General features: G+C 45.7%; 1 protein-coding gene across 2 annotated transcripts in view; it reads left to right on the forward strand.

The window, feature by feature from the left end:
- Window positions 1-19,107, forward strand: part of NELFB (negative elongation factor complex member B) — a 229,629-nt gene that overhangs the window by 35,485 nt on the left and 175,037 nt on the right. For both annotated transcript variants that reach the window (XM_085611440.1, XM_085611446.1), the window contains exon 2: window positions 8,249-8,412. In XM_085611440.1, coding sequence (XP_085467566.1) covers window positions 8,249-8,412 — 164 coding nt within the window. The remainder of the gene's footprint in view (window positions 1-8,248; window positions 8,413-19,107) is intronic.

Consider the following 19,107-nt stretch of genomic DNA (forward strand, 5'->3'; position numbering starts at 1 on the left):
TTTAATGGAAGTTCTCAAATTCGATTGGCTGAGCTGCAGAATGTTGGATATATGATTAACAGCAGGGCTTTAAGTGGGCCGGGCCTAAAAAGCAGGTGTCGAAACGTGTCTCTATCGAGCTCCCTACTTTTGCCATCACCCTAGGTGATTTTTTGTTTAATTTAACTCTGCAGCAGTACCACCCTTTACTGTCTTTAATGCAACTTCAAAGAGCCTAGTTATAGTTCTTTCGCAGTGTCATCATTTTAGAACTGAATCATTTTCAATATTATATGCAACAAAGCCATAGTTGTTGCTTTTTTTTAATCTTATGCATCTAACAGCCATTGACAAAGCCAATAGTCCTGGCTTGTTGTATGTGTTATTGCAAAATATCAGTCTGGCGGGACGCAATGCTAAGCACAGATTTTTAGCTTAAGTGTTTTAAGCCATGCCCCTAATTACACCGACCACGCCCCTATGAGAGACCCCCAGCTTTTATATACCACTTAAACCCCTGATTAACAGACACTCTCCCTCTCGATTACTATTTAGTAACACATATCCAACTCTAATTTTACTTCCGCTGCCGCCACCACCCACCCCCTACACCTTTCAAGTCCAGTTGATGACTTTTAGACCTTAATTTAAACTTGGACTCCGAGTGCCAGGGATTGGATGAAAGCCTGGCCAAATCAGCAATACAGACTGGTATTTTATCTACATGCCTGCTCCCTGTTGGGATGTTTTATTTTAGTGTATTTTTATTTTACATAGTGTTAAACATTTACAAGGCACATTCAGCTTCTGCACTACTTCCCAGTATCTGTTGAGTTGTTAGGTCTGGCTTGGGAGAGCAACTCTGGGTTACGGTTGTTAGCAATTCCTTAAAATATACGCAGTTGGATTTGGCTCCTCCCGATGGAGCTTCAGGTCTCACTCATCTCATACTATTAGATGCTTGGTGTATCAAGCTGCCTCCTATTGAACATTTGTACTACAATTAAAGCGGGACTATTTTACGTGTATTGACTAATCATGTTATGCACTTGAACTCATAATGCAAACACAAGGTGATGATGGACAAAGCGCTTAAACTTTTCAGACACTCACCCCCAGTCACAGATCTTGGTTGAATCTATCATCGTTCTTTAGCTCACTTTGCCACCCCACCCCAACCTTTGTGTTTGCCTTGCTCTCATAAATGCATTGCACAAAGAAACAAGCATTGAAAATGCAATAGGTCTCGCCTTTGATTAAGTTAAAGCCATTTGCTTTGCTAATGGTATTGTACAGCAAAGCAAATGGCTTTAACTTAATAAAAGGCGAGACCTATTGCATTTTTAATGCTTGTTGCATATCTAATTGTGTTCGGGCCAAGTTGCAGAAAGGGTGGCATGGGTGGGTGGCAGGACACAATTTATATTTATTATTTCTGTTTGGGTGCAAAAAGATAAATGCAGAAGTTAGTGGGGGGTGGGTAGCAAGAGGCCAGGTACGCTTTTTTTTATTTTTTTATTTTTTTGCTTGGGAAGGAGAGGGAGGTCATATTTTATTTGGCCCCAACATTTTTTTATACCCATGATTAGCAGTTTAAAGTGGTAGCAGCAGATGATTTGAAGAAGCAAAGGTTGCATCCCCCCCACCCCCGATATACCACTTACATTGTGGAGAAAGGAATACAGACAGTTGATGTTCCAAATTGCTGTGAGAAATCAAGTTGGCAACGAGCATTACCTGCCAGAAACCATACTTGTTATATTTACCTCCCCCCCCCCCCCCCTTTTCCCAAAAACAACGCACGCAAGAAACCTGGACTATAATTTTTCAAGGCTTTATTAGAGGCCAAGCTTGCGCTTAGCCGAGGGCAAGCTTGCGCATAGCCTAGGCAAAATTATAGCAGCAAATATCAAAAGAATTGCGGTCACTGAAAATAACAGAAAGTAAATAATATAACAAGCATTGGCAGAGCCGATAGTCCTGGTTTTGGTTACTGGACTTTTGGCTTTGTCCATGCTTGTTTTGTTTTGTTTTGTTGTGGTTTTAGCAAAACTTTGCCAGCGACGCTGCCTGACCGTTCTCAATCTAAAAAAAAGTATATAAAACAAAAAGATTATGTTGATCTCAAAATCACACATTGCCTTAGTGTTGCCTGGCACTGAAAGAAAATGATTTGTGTATGCTGTAGCTGGGGAATGACACCATTAAAGACCAATGGATGGATGGGGCTGGCTTTAGCATTAGAAGTATGTATATTATGCATATAATTTTAGTTATCTCAGCTAACGCCAGGATTAAAAATTGGCAACATGATAGTCTATGTTGTTCTCCTTCGTGTTGTGTCTTTGCTAATTAGAAGGATCACTGAAAAATCGGCTAATGAGAGGAGTGAAGTACATTATCACATACCTGTTTGTCTGACCTTGCTGGTACAGGACAGCTTGCCCATAACACTTTTCGTGACAACCCAGCTTGTTATTTGGCAGTGTCCTTGGTGGGGGAGAAGCATACTCTCTGGTTTGGGCAACATCTGTGTTTACGAGAGTTCTGGCGATGCTCTGTTCTAATTATGTATTAGAGTGATCACGACTAAGTGTCCCCTTGATTCGTGATGTACTGTGAAATGTATCTTGTGGGGATTCTTACCTATAGTTGTCCACAGTGGCAGCAGGTAAGTCTAAGGTAAAACACTACATCTTCTAGTAATTTACGAACTAACTGTAAGCAAAAATCCACGTTTGAGCATGTTTAGTACAATTGTGCGATATTAAGAGCCAAGTTGAAATATAGGCGTTCCTGCTGGTGGCAAGAGCATGCAATAGCTTAGACTCTACAGTTCATTCAGGCTGGAAAGCAAATCTACCCCTAGGTAGAAGGCCATAACATGATGACAAGGCTGCTCAGGCTCAGCTGGTTAATCTTCAAGGGGAATGACGACAGTAGCTGTGACGAGAAAATGAAGAATCCGGCGAACAGTTTGATATTGAGTGAGCCCAGGAAAGCTGTTAGTACATTTAAAATATAGACATCAGGCAACCCATTGTCTATTTTCCTGAAAGCATTTACAATACCTGTGATTTTGGAGGCATTAAAAACATCACTAAAGTAAAGTGAGTTGGATTTTGAGTGTTCAAAAGTGAAATCTGTGCCTCGGAGTGTGCTGTGCTGTCAAAAACCATAGTTGCCAAAGTTCTAGAAACTTCCTTTTGTGTTAAAAATTAAACTGATTTGTTTATCAAGGTGAAGCGTAGAAGAGCAACATGTAGCCAAAAAAGCAATATCAGATCCTTTTACTAGAATGGGGAAAATATTACGCCACAGAACTTTGCAGTCATTTGAACAGTAAGCAGATACATGTAGCCTTGGTGCAATCCTCAACATAAATAAGGTATAGTAATATAGCTTCCGTCCTCAAGGAGAGAATGGTACGGAGGAGTAAGAGAAGTGGGTGCAACTAAAATTGGCAATCTGGCTGTGCATTGTAATTGAATCGCACAATAAGGAACTTCCTAAAAGATTTGTGCATGACGAAGTTGTAATAAGACCAAGATCCTTATTGAGCAAGCAGTTGATTCTCCACAATCGACTGTTTGTAACTTCCTAAAACCTCTTAATAAATAAACAAATATGATTTTGTTGAATTGATGCAATACACAACAATAAACATTTGCGGTAATCGGTCAAATACCTTACCATCACCCCTCAATCACTGCACTCATTACAGAATTGCTGTGCACACTGCATTTAACTGGAGAGCAGCCGAGCCCTTGCCCACTTTCCAGGTGCATTGTGGATGTGAAAGAAAGACTCCCCTGTAGTTTTCTGTGTATGAAATGGGGCTCATGTAGTTGCCTGTCATGGAAAAAAACGCTTATCTCAGATCCATCCCTTTATCTGCTAATTGGTAACTTCCCATCACATGTAATGGACTAGTAATGTCCATTCGTATTTTCTTTCAAGTACCATCTGATTTATCAGATTCCATTGGAGGGTAACTTACAGATTTCTGTGATTTTTCACTCCAAGCACATAATACACTCTCTAATGTTACTCTCAGCCTCTCGATCCAGTTGAGGCCACCAGTACTCTGCTCTTACCTGTCTCATGGTAGCACTCATTCCACTGTGTCCATGTGCCAGTTTAACTATTCGCTCCCATTGTACAGAAGGTACTACCAGTAAATTACCTCTCATCATATCTCCATTTACGACCGACAATTCCTGACTAACCTGTGGGAAAAACACTGCATCCACAGAAGTATTGCCTTTGTTTGGCCACCCTTCAGAGACTTTTCAATTTCACTAATACACTGTCTCCTTTGAGAGCCTCCAATCATTCTTCATGTGATATTCTGCTTTCGGTTATTACGCTCACATCTGTCACCAAACAATCACCATCCTCACTCTATGCACCAATCATTACCCCATAGGGCCATCAGCTTCCACATTTTTCTTCCCAAGAACATATTCCATGTGAAAATTGTACTCCAACATTCTCATGGTCCATCACACTACTCTAGGAGATGCTCTCCTTCCCCCACTTGTTGTGAACACCTCTACAAGTGGACGATTGTCAGTCCTAACTGTGAAATAGGTTCCTCACACATATGTTCCAAAATGGTTTACTCCCCACCATACAGGCAAAGCTTTCCTCTCTATGGTGGAGTATTTTTTCTCCATGTCCTTTAATGATATTGAGGCATAAGCAATTGTGACTTCTACACCATTCCTCCTTATTAATAGTACTGTATTTTGGCATGTCCCATTGTGGTGTTCTGATCTGAAAAGGGAGTACAGAATGTTCATTTAGCGTTCTGGAGCATTGCTGCGACCAGGCTGTAGAACACTGTTAGCGCCAGCAGTTGGTTGTTGGGTTCTCTCTCGGTGAGAAGGAATAAACGTATCTATTACCTTCTTTTGGTTTCGGCTTGTATTCTTTTCAATGGTGACCCAGGATGGATTTTTGCCTGGACGGAAAGCCACCTGAAGACTGAGACACTTCCCGGAGGCATGTGAACGAAGACTTTGGGTGGGATCGTGTGCGATTTATGAACCAGGCTGGCTGCAGATGGTGGGCAACTACATGAAGGTTGCCGCTCGAAAACGTCTGTCAGTAAGACTTTTGACCCAAACCTTTTGGGTAAAGCAGTGTTCCAGCCATCTTCACCCTGTGCGTTGGTTAATTCAGTGGCAGTGACGCTTGAAGCATAACCGGGTCACAAGCAGGTAGTAGTCTGGCTGTGTTGCTAAGCAGCGTCTTATGCGGCATAACGCTATTGCACAACAACTGAAAGAAACGTTAGGCGTCAGCAGTTCCCCAGCAACATCACACATGAGGAAAGTGCCACCGTGTGTGTTCTTATTGGGCATCAACAGTTCCCTAGCAACACCACGTGCAAGAAAGCGCCACCGCGTGCTTATACAGAGGAAGTGCGGTGTAATACAGAGGAAGTGCGGTGTAACACTTTCCAAACTGCACGTCATCGGCGCAATACTGAACAATGTTAAAGCACTAGGGACCCTATTAATTTTTTTTGGGCATATTGGGGCATGGGTATGTCAGTACAGAGGGAAGTGGCAGATACAAAATGTAATTGGATTTGTGTGAAATCCATTAAAAGTAAAGACAAGTGTCCCATATACTTGTTGAAAGGCAGCATTTTTTTGGCAGTCCTAAATTCAGTAAGACGCACACTGGAAACCAATTGCGTGTTAGTATTTTGGTGTTCAGCCAACAGAGCAAGTTACAAAGGCAGCGGTGTGGGCAGACATACACTCCGTGACATGCATACTGGAGACCTGTTGTGTGTTAGTTTGGAGCATAATTTCAGTGGCGCGCACACTAGAGTGAAATCCTGTGCATTTCAATTTTTGACTCTTCACATGCCTATTAATGAAGAGAGATGAATTGACGAATGAAAAGTTGAAAGAGTTAAAGTTGGAAGAAAAGGTAGCGGCAGTCCAGAAAGAGACACACAAACCAAGGAAAGAAGAGGACAGTGGTATCGAAAAAATGGGTAGAAGAAAAAAGTAATGTGCTGTAAGTGTGGTTTCAGAGGTCATGTAGCTACTGATTGTGTCCATCTATAGAACAAGTATGTAAGAGGCTGCAGAAATAAAGGGCATTTTGCAAGGATGTGTAGAGGAAGAATGGGGAGTGTGACTAAAAGAAGCCCCTCGGTGAAGGTGATAGAGGGAATAGAGGATGATGGTGACTGTTATTTTAGAAATTCAACAGGTTGGTAAAATTAGTGACGATAATCCATTTTGCAACATCAGTATTGACGGTATTGAGTTGAGAATGATGGCAGAGTAATACTTTTATTGGAGAGGAATACTTAAAGAAATTTTCAGAACATGTACTCAGGAATCCAGATGGAAGGTTGGTGGCTTATGGAAATAAGCCCATTGAATTAGTGGATTTCATTGAAGCTCAACTTGAATTTCAAAAGAAGCATGTAACATCAATAGTGTATTTTGCCAAGTAGGTTTTGTGTTTGTTGTGTTGGCCTCAACAAAGGGATTTGGGAATTCTTTTGGATCCAAATCATCAGGAACAGGTGTTGGGCGTACAAAGTGAAGTGTGTGCAGTAGCAGCGAGTGCCATATATCACTGACTATCTGGAGTTTTTCATTGAAGGGTTGGGGTCTCAAAGGATTCATGCATGAGATAGTGTTGAGGGATGGGTGGACTTGTATAGGACATAAACCTTGGGGAGTTCCACTGATGATGGGAGAACACCTGCGGCAAGAATTCCATAGGTTGTGCAAGAGTGAGGCGATGGAAAAAAATGAATCCTCAGAGTGGTTAGCTCCAGTGGTGACGCCAAACGAGGATAATGGTGACATCAGGTTGTGTGTGAACTTAAGGGGTTTGAATGCTGCAATCTGAGTGAACAGGCATCCTCTTCCCAACACAGGAAAAATGTTGACCAACATCAAGGGAGCAGAAGTGTTTTCCTTGATCTTTCCTCGACCTACCACTAACTTGTGCTGCATCCTGAGTCTAGAACGCTAAAATTTTTTCTCACCCTGGACGAAGCTTATAGATATAAACATATACCTTTCCGCTTAGCTTCAGCAGCGGTCGTCTGACAGAGAGCTATTCACCATCTACTAAAAGATACCCGTAGGGTGACCGTTTCAAGATGACATCTTATAGTGTTTGGGAACAATGAAATAGAACATGAAAATATGGTGCATTAAGGAGCTGGATAAAAATTCTGCAAGAGAGTGGTTTAACTATTAAGAAGGAGAGATTCAGGTTTAAGGTGAAAGGTGTGGAATATTTAGGACATTGGATCAGAGAGATCTAAAAAATAAAATGAAATTGGTTTCTGCTATTGAGGAAGCCCTTCTCCAACATGTAAAGACCCGTTGCATTCTTTTTTGGGGTTGGCTGAATAGTTTCCTGTTGTGTACCCATGTTTGTAGACCAAACCAAACACACGTGCACTCTTATGGTAAAACATTTCAAGTTTGTTTCGTGCGTGAATTGTGAAAGAGAGTTTAAGAATTTGAATAGGAGCATTGACACGGCACCAGCACTTAAACCATTTGACACCAATGATACTATTGTAGTAAACACAGATGCCAGCCTGGTGGGTTTGGGTGCAGTCCATCATGGCAGCTATAGCTTTTTCCAGTTAGCTTGCTCTTTACAGTAAGTGGAAGAGCAGAACCATAAGACTGCTCCAGCATCACTACCCTCTGGATTATGCATGTTTAGCTGTGTTTGAGTGAAAGATGTGCAAGTGCATCTGCAGTGTTTGTTGTGCTTGTGGGATGTTCTTGGCATAGTGCATTTTTTCTACTCTATTTTTTCCCTCTGCACTAAAGATGTTTGCTGTTTATCACTTGAGCTTCAACTCTCAAAGCATGCTACATGAATCATGCTGCCAAGATCGAAACGAAGTGAAATGCATCTGTGCTTGTACCTCAGCTTTGATAAATGCCGGTAGTTGGTACAATCTTGTTTAAAGTGGTATTGTTTAAGTTTTTGATTGGAATCATTGATGCTTCAGTGGGGATGTTTCTCACTCCAAGTTTGTATACTCGAAATTCTGTTTGTGTTTCATTGTTCATTGAAACCTCATGCTAAAACAGTGAGAGGGGTGGCGATGTAGGTCATCAGTAAGTTTTTCTGCTGCACGATTCTCCATTTTCAGTATTTGGACAACATTACATTAGAATTGTTACATTCTGAAAAGCGTTATTTGATTGCTTGGTTTTGTACAAAATACTTAAATGTGTTTACTTATGTTTTTTAGACTGAAAATGGTGTCCTCCTGCCCTCTCTACAGTCTGCATTGCCATTCCTGGATCTCCATAGCATTCCTAGGCTGGAGTTCCATCAAACTGTGTTTGATGAGCTGAGGGAGAAGCTGCTTGACAGGGTTTCAGTCATCGCCTCTGAGGGTAAAGATGAAGACAGGTGGGTCACAGCAATCAGATCTACAGGTTTTGATGTATGGCATAGCACAGTTGCCCAGATTGTCTCTCAACATGAAAAAACAAGTGTGTACAACTATGTCGCTGAAATTGCTACACTGTACACTGGTGCTTAAATGGAACACAAGATCAACATAGCAATCAATCAATCAATCAGGAATTTTTGAAGCACACTACTCACCCGCAAGGCTCTCAAGGTGCTGGGGGGTGGAGCTTGTGCTGCTTCGTCTCATCCGAAGAGCTGGGTCTTGGGGCTCTTTCTGAAAGCTTGCAGTGTGGGGGTATGTCTGATGCTGAGTGGGAGTTCATTCCAGGTCTTTACTGCGTTGTAGGAGAAGGATCGCCCCCCACCCCATTCTGGCTCTGCGGATGCATGGGGTTTCGGCTAGGGCAAGGTCAGCAGATCGGAGGCTTCTCTTGGGTGCGTAGAAGGAGATTCTTTTGTTGAGGTATGGGGGTCCGATGTTGTGGAGGGATTTGTAGGCGTGAGTGAGGAACTTGAAGGTCACTCTCTTTTTGACGGGGAGCCAGTGAAGTTCTCGTATGTGTTGGGTGATGTGGTGTTGTCGAGGGATGCCGAAGATCAATCAATCAATCCGGGGTTACTCACCTGTGAGGGTCTCAAGGTACTGGGGAGGGGGGTGGGCAGCTCCGGATTAGTCGAACAGCCAGGTCTTGAAGCTCTTCCTGAAGGTGTGCAGAGTGGGTGAGCTTCGGAGGTAGACTGGGAGCTCATTCCAGGTCTTTGCTGCGATGTAGGAGAAGGCTCTTCTGTCTGCTCTGGTTCGGCAGATGCGTGGGGTCTCTGCCAGGGCGAGGTCGGCAGAGCAGAGGTTCCTTTTGGGTACATGGAAGGAGACTCGTTGAGGTATTTGGGTCCGATGTTGTGGAGGGCTTTGCAGGCGTGGGTGAGTAGCTTGAAGGTTACCCCCTTCTCGATGCAGCCAGTGAAGGTCTTGTAGGTGTGGGATCATGTGTTTGTGTCGTGGGGTTCCGAGGACGAGTCTGGCTGCGGTGTTCCGGATGGTTTGGAGCTTGTGTAGCAGGGTTTTGTTTATTCCAGCGTAGAGGGCGTTGCTGTAGTTCAGTCTGCTAGTTACGAGTGCGTGGATGACGGTCTTTCTGCATTCGTGGGGGATCCACTTGAAGGTCTTGCGGAGGGAGTTGAAACAGGTAGAGGCGACGGCATTGATCTGGCGGGTCATGGTGAGGGAGGAGTCTAGAATGATGCCGCGGTTCCGGGCGTGGTCCGTCGGGGTGTGGTGGGGGGTTCCGAGGGCAGGGGGCCACCAGGAGTTGTCCCATGCCGTGGGGGAGGGTCCAAGGACGAGGACCTCGGTCTTCTGAGTTCAGTTCAGTTGGAGTATAAGTTTGGATGCGGCGCTCTGGAGCGTCTGGATTTGAGGAGTAGAGATTTGTTTATTCCTGCGTAGAGGGCGTTCCAGTAGTCCAGTCTGCTGGTTATGAGTGTGCTTCTGGATTCGGGGGGATCCATTTGAAGGTCTTGCGGAGGGTTTTGAAGAATGTGGAGGATACAATGTTGTTCTATTGGTGCATGGTGAGGGAGGAGTCGAGTATGATGCCGAGGTTGCGGTCGTGGTCTGTGGGTGTGGAAGATTCGCTGAGAGTGGTGGGCCACCATGTTTTGTCCCATGCTGAGGGGGTAGATCCGAAGACGAGGGCTTTTGTTTTCTCTGAGTTGAGCTTTAAGCAGCTGTTGCTTATCCAGGAAACAACGTCTTTCATACCTTCCTGGAAGCTGTGTCTGATGTCTGGTTTGCTGGTGAGGGACAGGATGAGGTGGGTGTCATCGGCGTAGGATACTATGCTGAGTCCATGTTTTCTGACGATGGTGGTGAGAGGGGTCATGTAGATATTGAAGAGGGTGGGGCTAAGTGAAGATCCTTGGGCTACTCCGCAGCTGATCTCTGTCAGTTTGGAGAGGAAGGGTGGGAGTCTGATTCTTTGGGTTCGGCCAGTGAGGAAGGACTGAATCCAGTTTTAGGCGGTTCCCCGGATGCCAGCGTCGTTTGAGTCTAGCGGTTAAGGTGCGGTGGGAGACGGTGTTGAAGGCTGCTGAGATGTCTAGTAGGATGAAGGCTGCCGTGTGGCATGGGTCGAGGAGGGTGTGGATGTAGTCTGTGGCGGCTAGGAGGGCAGCCTTGGTGCTGTGGTTGGTGTGGAATCCAGATTGGGAAGAATCGATGATCGAGTTGGCTTCTTTGAAGTTAGTGTGCTGGTTGTTGATGATCTTCTCGGTGACTTTGGCTGCGAATGAGAGGAGAGAGATGGGTCAGTTGTTCTTGAGGTCTGTTGGGTCTACGGTGGGCTTCTTGAGGAGGGGCATGACCTCTGCCCGTTTCCATTCGTCAGGAAAGTGCCTGTTTCGAAGGAGCAGATGATGGTATGTCGTAGTTGGGTTGCGATGGTGGAGGCGGCTCTCTGGAATTTGTGGGGCAGGCAGGGGTCGGTGGGTTCTCCTTAGTGTATGTCTTCTCATAGTCTTGGCGGTGTCTTCTGTGGTTACAGGGGTCCAGGCTGTGATGGTAGGCTGGGTTGCGTTGTCGGTTGGAGGTGTAGGGTCAGTGTCTAGGTTCTGCTCTTCGAAGTTGCTGTAGAGAGTTTTGATCTTGGGATGGAAGTAGGAGCCGAGTTTGTTTTAGAGGTCCTGGGGGGGGAAACATCGGAGGATTCGCTGGGGGTTCAGTAAATTCTTGTGTGATGCTGAAGAGTTCCTTGGAGTTGGTGAGTATTTTGCTCTGGATGAAGTTCTTCTTTGTGGTTCTGATGAGTTGGGTGTGTTCTGTCATTACGGTTTTGTAGGCGGAGCATGCTTCGGAGGTTTTGCTGTTCCTCCAAGCTCTCTCGAGTCGTGGGCATGTGCGCTTGGATTCTCGGAGGTCGGTGGTGAACCAGGTGGCTTTCGTGGTGCTTTGTCTGTCGGAGTTCTGGAGGGGGGTGAGCGCGTCTGCACAGATGGTGATCCATCTGTGGAGAGTGTTGGCCACGGAGTTGGCATCGGCTGTGGTGGGGGGGGAAGGTGTGCAGTTGAGGGTGGAGTTGAGGTGCTCCTCGGTGATCTTGCTCCAGTTCCTGACCGAGGGCGAAGTGTGGGCTTGTGTGCGGCGGGCTTGGAGAAGTGGACGCAGTGGTGCTCTGTCCAGATGGGTTGCGTGGTGTGACTGAAGCAAATGTTGTGTGATGGGGTTGAGGGTATGTCCTGCCTTATGGGTGGGGGTGGTGACAAGCTGTCTCAGTCCGATGTTGGCGAGGTTGTCCAGGAGGGTGGTGGATTGGTCGCTGCGGTTGTCGAGGTGGAAGTTCAGGTCTCTGAGGCATACGTAGTCCGTGGATGCGATGGCATGGGGTGCGATGAGGTCTGCAATGGTAGTGGTGAACGTGGCTTGTGCACAATGGCGAGTCCAGCTCCAGGGTGGTTGGGGTGGTCCTACCTCTGGATCTTGTATCTGTCGGGAACGGTGGTTGCAATGTCGGATGTGGAGCTGGCATTGGTCCAGGATTCTGTGAGGAAGGCGACGTCGGGTGAGAGAGTGCGGAGCCTTTGTTCAGAGTCCATCCCAATTTGTTCCTTACAACCCTGCGAGAGAGAGAGAGAGAGTCAAACAGAATGGCAAAAGAGTATGTTTTCCTCGACGAGCCTCACACTTTGGTCCGTCAACACCATCTGCTTATTTGGGTGCTACTGCAGTGCATTACAGGACTATAAGCTGAAATTTTGCTGGCACTTCCAGAAAAGTTTAAGGTCATTTTGGCTCTGACCTTCCAGAATGGTCAGGGCATAGCAAAATACGCCATTCATTCTGTACTGGACACACAACTGTTTAGTCAGAGCAGTTGGTACCAGTGTGATGCTTCAGCGCTACACATGCATGAGATCGAGGGGTTTGTAGGGTGAAGCTTAGGTGGCACAAATGGACATGCTATTTGACGGTGCCAGTCTATGAATTTGAAGGAGACTTTGCCCTGGAGCATTTCAATGAAAGCAGGACCATAGTGCACTATCTTTACCTTTCGGCTCCTGTGTGGCAGTATCCCCAACAGTTAAGGCCCTTCTAGGGCTTAAGAGGGAGTCTGGCTCTCAGATGGTGCCAAGGCCCACCTCCATAGCAACAGACCCGGTCCGATGGTCCTTTCAAAGCCGGGTTTGGAGGTCCAGCCGACAACGTCCAGGCCCTTTGCGGCATTGCACTTTGCAGTCCCCAATTCCTGCTGCTACCACCACCAAACTGCTCTAATCTGCCCTGGGTGATACATGTATTTTCAGGAACAAAGGCCGCTACAGTCCCAACCCCAGAGTCAGCAAATCGGCAAGTATCAATGCCGTGATGCGATGATTGGAGCCTCCGACCGCAATAGTTACTGATACGTTCTTCCCGACCCTGGGATTGAGGATTGCTCTCCGTGGGATAATCCGTGATGACGGGAGCCTCCGACAGCAACAGTAAATGTTGCAGTCGGAGGCTCCCGTCATTGCATGATGGCATTGATACTTGCTGATTTCCCGACCCTGGGATTGAGTATTTAACTCTGTGGGACCTTCCCCTTGAAGGCTACATACCTCTCCACATTGTGAATTGCTCTTATAATTGCCTATGTAAATAGTACCTTGGTTTGATACTTCTGTTTGGCCACATGTATTAATTCCCGTCATGTCATCCATCTGACGCTACCATTGGTATTATTAATTATACATAAGATGACGTGTTCTTTGCACACCAATAAATGTAATCAGGCATGTGTTCTGCTTGGGTTTTCGGATCAGATAGAACCCGCTCATCAGAGCCTCTCCAACCCAGCCAGAACGTTACCCTCTCCCTAGGGCCTATTCACAACAAGTAACCACAGATATATACCACCTAAGGACAGGGAATTCCTACTATATATATATATATATATATATATATATATATATATATATATATATATATATATCTAGACCTCTTATAATACAAGTGGCGGCCTCGCGATCCCAGACGGACCCAGGACTTCCTACCCAGACGGCAGCCTCAGCCTCGCGGTCCCAGACGGACCCAGGACTTCCTACCCAAACGGCAGTCTCAGCCTCGCGGTCCCAGACGGACCCAGGACTTCCTACCCAAACGGCAGTCTCAGCCTCACGGTCCCAGACGGACCCAGGACTTCCTACCCAGACGGCAGCTTCAGCCTCGCGGTCCCAGACGGACCCAGGACTTCCTACCCAAACGGCAGTCTCAGCCTCGCGGTCCCAGACGGACCCAGGACTTCCTAACCAGACGGCAGCCTCAGCCTCGCGGTCCCAGACGGACCCAGGACTTCCTACCCAGACGGCAGCCTCAGCCTCGCGGTCCCAGACGGACCCAGGACTTCCTACCCAGACGGCAGCCTCAGCCTCGCGGTCCCAGACGGACCCAGGACTTCCTACCCAGACGGCAGCCTCAGCACAAGTTCATCCTATGATTACCATAACATACAACAAGGGAATCAGTTTTACTATTTATCAGATCACACAAGAACTGCCAGTTTGAGCACAACCCGTTCTCTGGTTCGAGGGGCTCCTCTCTCCCTTATTCAGTTACCACTTACCTGATCAGGGTTAACATCTGTTCATGTCAAGTCACAGCTGACTAGAAGAATAGGCTACCCTCTTATACAAGAACACGCAGCACATGTTGATTCACTACAAACTGGGTACTTTATTACTCATTACATACGCAATCACATAACATTACTATGTAACACATAACCTGCAAGGAAAAGTGAAAGATTAGGTTGTACACTCTAATAAGAAAGGGGTCGACATCACCTTAGTCGTGTGTAGCCTGCACTCAATGGTCATCTAGGTTCCCTTCTCGTCTGTGCCTCGGCTCGCCTGGAAGTCACACCTCCGCAGTCACGGATCTGTTCCCTTCTCCCTTCTCCGAGTCACTGGGACCTCTTCCTCATCGGCTACTCTCTCTCCTCTCTGGCTATTCTGCTAGAAGAGTATCTGTCTCTCGGTTTTTCTCCGCCTTCAAGTTTGTCATCTGTCTTCCCTGGAATAAGTAGTAGCTTTACTGCTAACGGCTAGATGCCGCCTACGGACTGAAGTAAGTGCACCGTATCTGCCTCAGACTTTCACTAATATAGAGGTGCATTTCCTCATGGAAAATTCTGGCCCGTAACCTGCCGCCCACCAAATTCTTGTACCTCCCCGTACCAAGGACACGTTCCCAGCCGGCCGGCCTGATGTAGTGTCTTCGGCATGAAGAAAAATACAATCCTTCGATAAGGGCTGGCCTGAACCGGTTCTCTCCAAGCGAATAACACCTCATAACTAAAACACCACCCTTAACCTAGAAGCATCTCAAGCTGCCGGAGCAGAAAGAAAGATGGAGTCTCTCCCGTTTGAGGCCTATCAGGCCTGAATTCAGCACGGCTCCATGAAATACCCTCACTACAGGACAGGTTATCCCTAATACTAACGAATCTATCCCCTAGGATATGTGTGCAAGCCCTGATCTATGGGGAAGAACACAGGATCATGTCGAAGTGCCTAGTAAATAGGCTCCATTCACTACTCTAACCCTTAGACTTGAATGATAAGAGACTGAAGTCACATTCCATCATTGTTCCTCACAAGAAGGCCGGGAAAATCGAGCAGAACATTTCACCCTTGACTTCAGTCTATTATACATTCATTAAACAGAACTAACATCTGTGGAAGAATAATATGAAACAAAGCTAACTGATCTATGTCTAGTACCAAATGTGCAGAATTGAAGTAGTGAAGGAATACACTGAATAAAGCAACAGATAGAAATCAAAACAGCGATGGTAATCAGAATACCTCCTAATATTTGACGTAACAGATACAAATCAGGTAACCAATTAAAGAGCCAGTCAAACCAGCCCTGGTCAATGTGTTTTCTAACTTCTTCTGTCAAGTCATGTAGCTTATCAATGTGAGCGCGAATGGATTGTGTATGATCAGACAAGTTAAAACAACAAAGACCCTCAAAATCAGAACAATCGTGTCCATGTTTAAGCAAAAGATAATCAATGGCCGCTCGATTTTGCAAGATGGCTCTGCGTTCACCCTGGGCGTCTAACAGCATGTCAGACAGGACTGTAGAAGTATGATTAATGGATTTTACCATCCAGCAGGCCATTTTCCCAATAGATTTGGCATTATAAACCGCCAAAGCAGGAACACCAATAATTGAAATAGCCAGGCTAAGGTATTCAGACTTGGAATATAAATGCAAAGACGAGTCACAATCCTCCTGTAACATCACTGTATCTCGAATCACACGAGAATTGGCATTCGGATGTGACGAGAACATCAGTAAACTGAGTCTCGTAATGGCACAAGGGCCTCCTGAAATATTTGCGGGGACATATGGCCAGGAAGTTTTACCACATGAGAAAAGCCATCCGGCAGGTAGTAACATCGTGCGATAATGACTGGGGGTAACTACCAAACTCTTGCAAGTCATATTGTTCTGGACAGAAGTACATGTTTTCGGTGTCCTTTGAAAGCACAAAGTTCGCTCATGAAGGGTAAAGGAAGTAGCACCTTTCAATTTTAGACGCAGACATTCAGAAATTGCACCAGGATTACACGTAAGGAAAAAACACAAATCTCCTTGTGTGATATTATAGGTAACTATTTGGGACTGGATGGGGGGTATCTGGTCTGGTAGTTCAGTACATAAGGGGCAATACGCATGGGTGGCAAAATCGCCCAGAAGAACATTGGGGCGAGCCTTTGAAATGTTGAAAATATGAGTCAAAGTTTCCAGCGAAGCAGGGACAGCAACCAGACAGGTCGCCAAGATGTCGTGTACAGATCTCATCGGCGTCAAACAGAAGTGAGGGGCATCAGTCACCCTTTTCGCCAGTAAGGTCCAAAAGTTCGATGACGAATCCCACGCAGCGAAGGAACGCGACACTCGGGTGCGTAACTCATCCCAGGTTGACGGGATCCCTCCTCTCTCGTCGAACCAATCCGAAAATAGTCAGACGCCGACACATCCTGCAGCAACAGTCCAAAGAATGATCTGAAAGAGAATCAAATACAGCCATTATTCATTCTCGTAAGTAACATTTGTCAGCCGGGACCGCTTCCCAGCTATCTTTCCCTGGTCTCATAACTAGAATGGTATTGTCATGACCGGTGGCGATGACCTCTGCTTGTTCAGGGGGATTCTTAGGCGACTGCACCCAAACCCTGGCCCCAGGGTTATCTGTGGAGCCAAAACCTTTCTGGCCTCGTACAGTTAGCAAAGTTGGGGCAGTGCCTTTTACCATCCTACCACTGAAGACAGGCATTATGAGTAATTGAGCCACTCGGTCAGTTTGATGTATCAGTAAGTCAGCCTCACTGCTATTTAGCAGGAGCACCTTAATCTCTCCCTGATAATCACTGTCAATGATCCCTCCAAGCACCTGAATGCCTTTTACAGCCAGCCCCGATCTAGGGGCGATTAATCCAAAATTCCCGGGTGGTATATGAACACCAACACCGGTCGCGATGATGACCCGATCTTTACCTTTTATAACGGTGTCATCCATGGCATGCAAGTCTAAACCTGCCGACCCTGGGGTCGCTCTACATGGAGCCAAAGCTCCGGGAGTAATTTCCCAGTACATCACAGTCTCTCTGATTTCATTTGGCTGAGCATTAACATTCGGAGGAAACAAACGCATAAGTGGAGATTCAGCATTTAGAAAAGGACGATTATTCAAAATTAATAGCGCTTGGGGCAAAAAGTCTCGCCAATTCTTATACTTGTCATCTGTCAATTTACGCAGTTGCTCCTTCAGCAGACCATTCAATCTCTCCACAAGACCCGAGGCCTCCGGATAATATGGGATATGAAATACCCAGTCAATATTGTTTTCCACACAGAATTCCTGTACCAATCTTCCACGAAAATGGGATGCATTATCAGATTGAATTTGGAATGGCACACCATAATACATCATAATCAATTCCAATGTTTTAATGGTATTCAATTGGGTAGCTTGCTTACAGGGAAGGGCTACCAACAAGCCACTGTATGTATCAACAATAGTGCAAACATATTGACAATTCCTACTCATGGGAAGTGGACCGATGTAATCAATCTGCCAAATTTGAGCGGGCAGTTTCCCGCGATGTAAATGACCTTTAACAATTTGGGGCACTTTGCGCTGTCTGATATGCTGACAAATGGGACAATGTAAAATAACATTTTTGATTAAATCTAGGGGAATATAAATTCCTCGATCAGCAGCCCACCTGCTAGTGGCTTTCTCTCCAAAATGTCCTGCCTTCTGGTGGGCCCATTTCGCCAATCCCGCAATATCAGAATCTTGCCTGTCCACCACTGCCTCAGCAATTTTAGATTTCTCATCTGCAATGTTATGAAAAAATTTGTCAAGAGAATCTATCGGGGTGTGAGCATCCACATGGAAGATTGTAACAGTACTCTGTGGGAGCATCTCCCAAATCTCCTGCCATAATTCTTTTCCCCACAATTCTTTTGAATGCAATTTCCAATTATGGGAATGCCAAGTCGGTAACCAAACTGCCAGTCCATTGGCAGTAGACCAAGAATCGGTGAAAATATGACATGTGCCAGGTAACTCTTGTTTCAGAACTTGATAAACAGCATAAAGTTCAGCAAATTGACTGCTCTTACCTTCACCAGTTGTGCTCAGCAGTTTTTGTGTGATCGGATTATAGGACACCGCTTTCCAGTGCCGTTTCGTCCCTATGAACCTTGCTGAACCATCCGTAAACCAGACATGGTTTCTGTCCTCTGCGGACAAATCATCAAAAGGTCTACCCCACTTGACAGGAGACTCCTGTACTAAAGGTACGGAACATTCACTCTCAGTCTCAGTCGATGGCGCTCGCGCCACCTGCTCATGTAAAGATGCAACTCCTTTTTGTCCCACACGTGCCCGGTCTTGTATATACCATTTCCATTTAATCACACTCGCCTCTTGAGCATGTCCAATTCGGTGAGTTTTCGGCGAACTCATAACCCACTGCATGATAGGAATTTCAGGTCGCAAAACTATATCATGTCCCAAAGTCAGTTGCTCGGTATCCACCAGAGCCCAATAACATGCAAGTAACTGTTTCTCAAAAGGTGTATAACGCTCACCAGCATCAGGTAACTTTTTGGTCCAGAAACCCAACGGCACTCTACTCCTGCCTTGCTTCTGCCACAAACTCCAATTCGCATAAAGGCCCTGTACAGACACATTCAAATCCACCTCACCATCACGTACGGGCCATAAATCCAAAGCATGCTGAATTGCCTCTTTTGCTAGGTTGAACGCATCTTGCTGTGGTTTATCCCATTCAAATGCATTCTTTTTACGAGTGACACGGTACAAGGGGGCCAATATTTGACTCAAATGAGGAATATGCTGACGCCAAAAACCAAACAAACCAATGAAGCTTTGGGCTTCTTTCCTATTCCTCGGAACTGCAAAATCAAGGATTTTCTGTTTAACCTGAGGGATCACTTCACGGTGCCCTTCATGCCAATTAATACCCAAAAATTTTACAGCCTGGGACGGGCCTTGTAATTTATCCGGATTGATTTCCCAACCTTTCTCACGCAGGCACTCAATGACTCTGTCCAATTGGGTCTGAACTTCCTCTTGTGTTTCGCCTTGGATCAAAACATCATCAATATAA

This window comes from Triturus cristatus, chromosome 1_2, assembly GCF_964204655.1.
Source record: "Triturus cristatus chromosome 1_2, aTriCri1.1, whole genome shotgun sequence".
Taxonomy (NCBI): domain Eukaryota; kingdom Metazoa; phylum Chordata; class Amphibia; order Caudata; family Salamandridae; genus Triturus; species Triturus cristatus.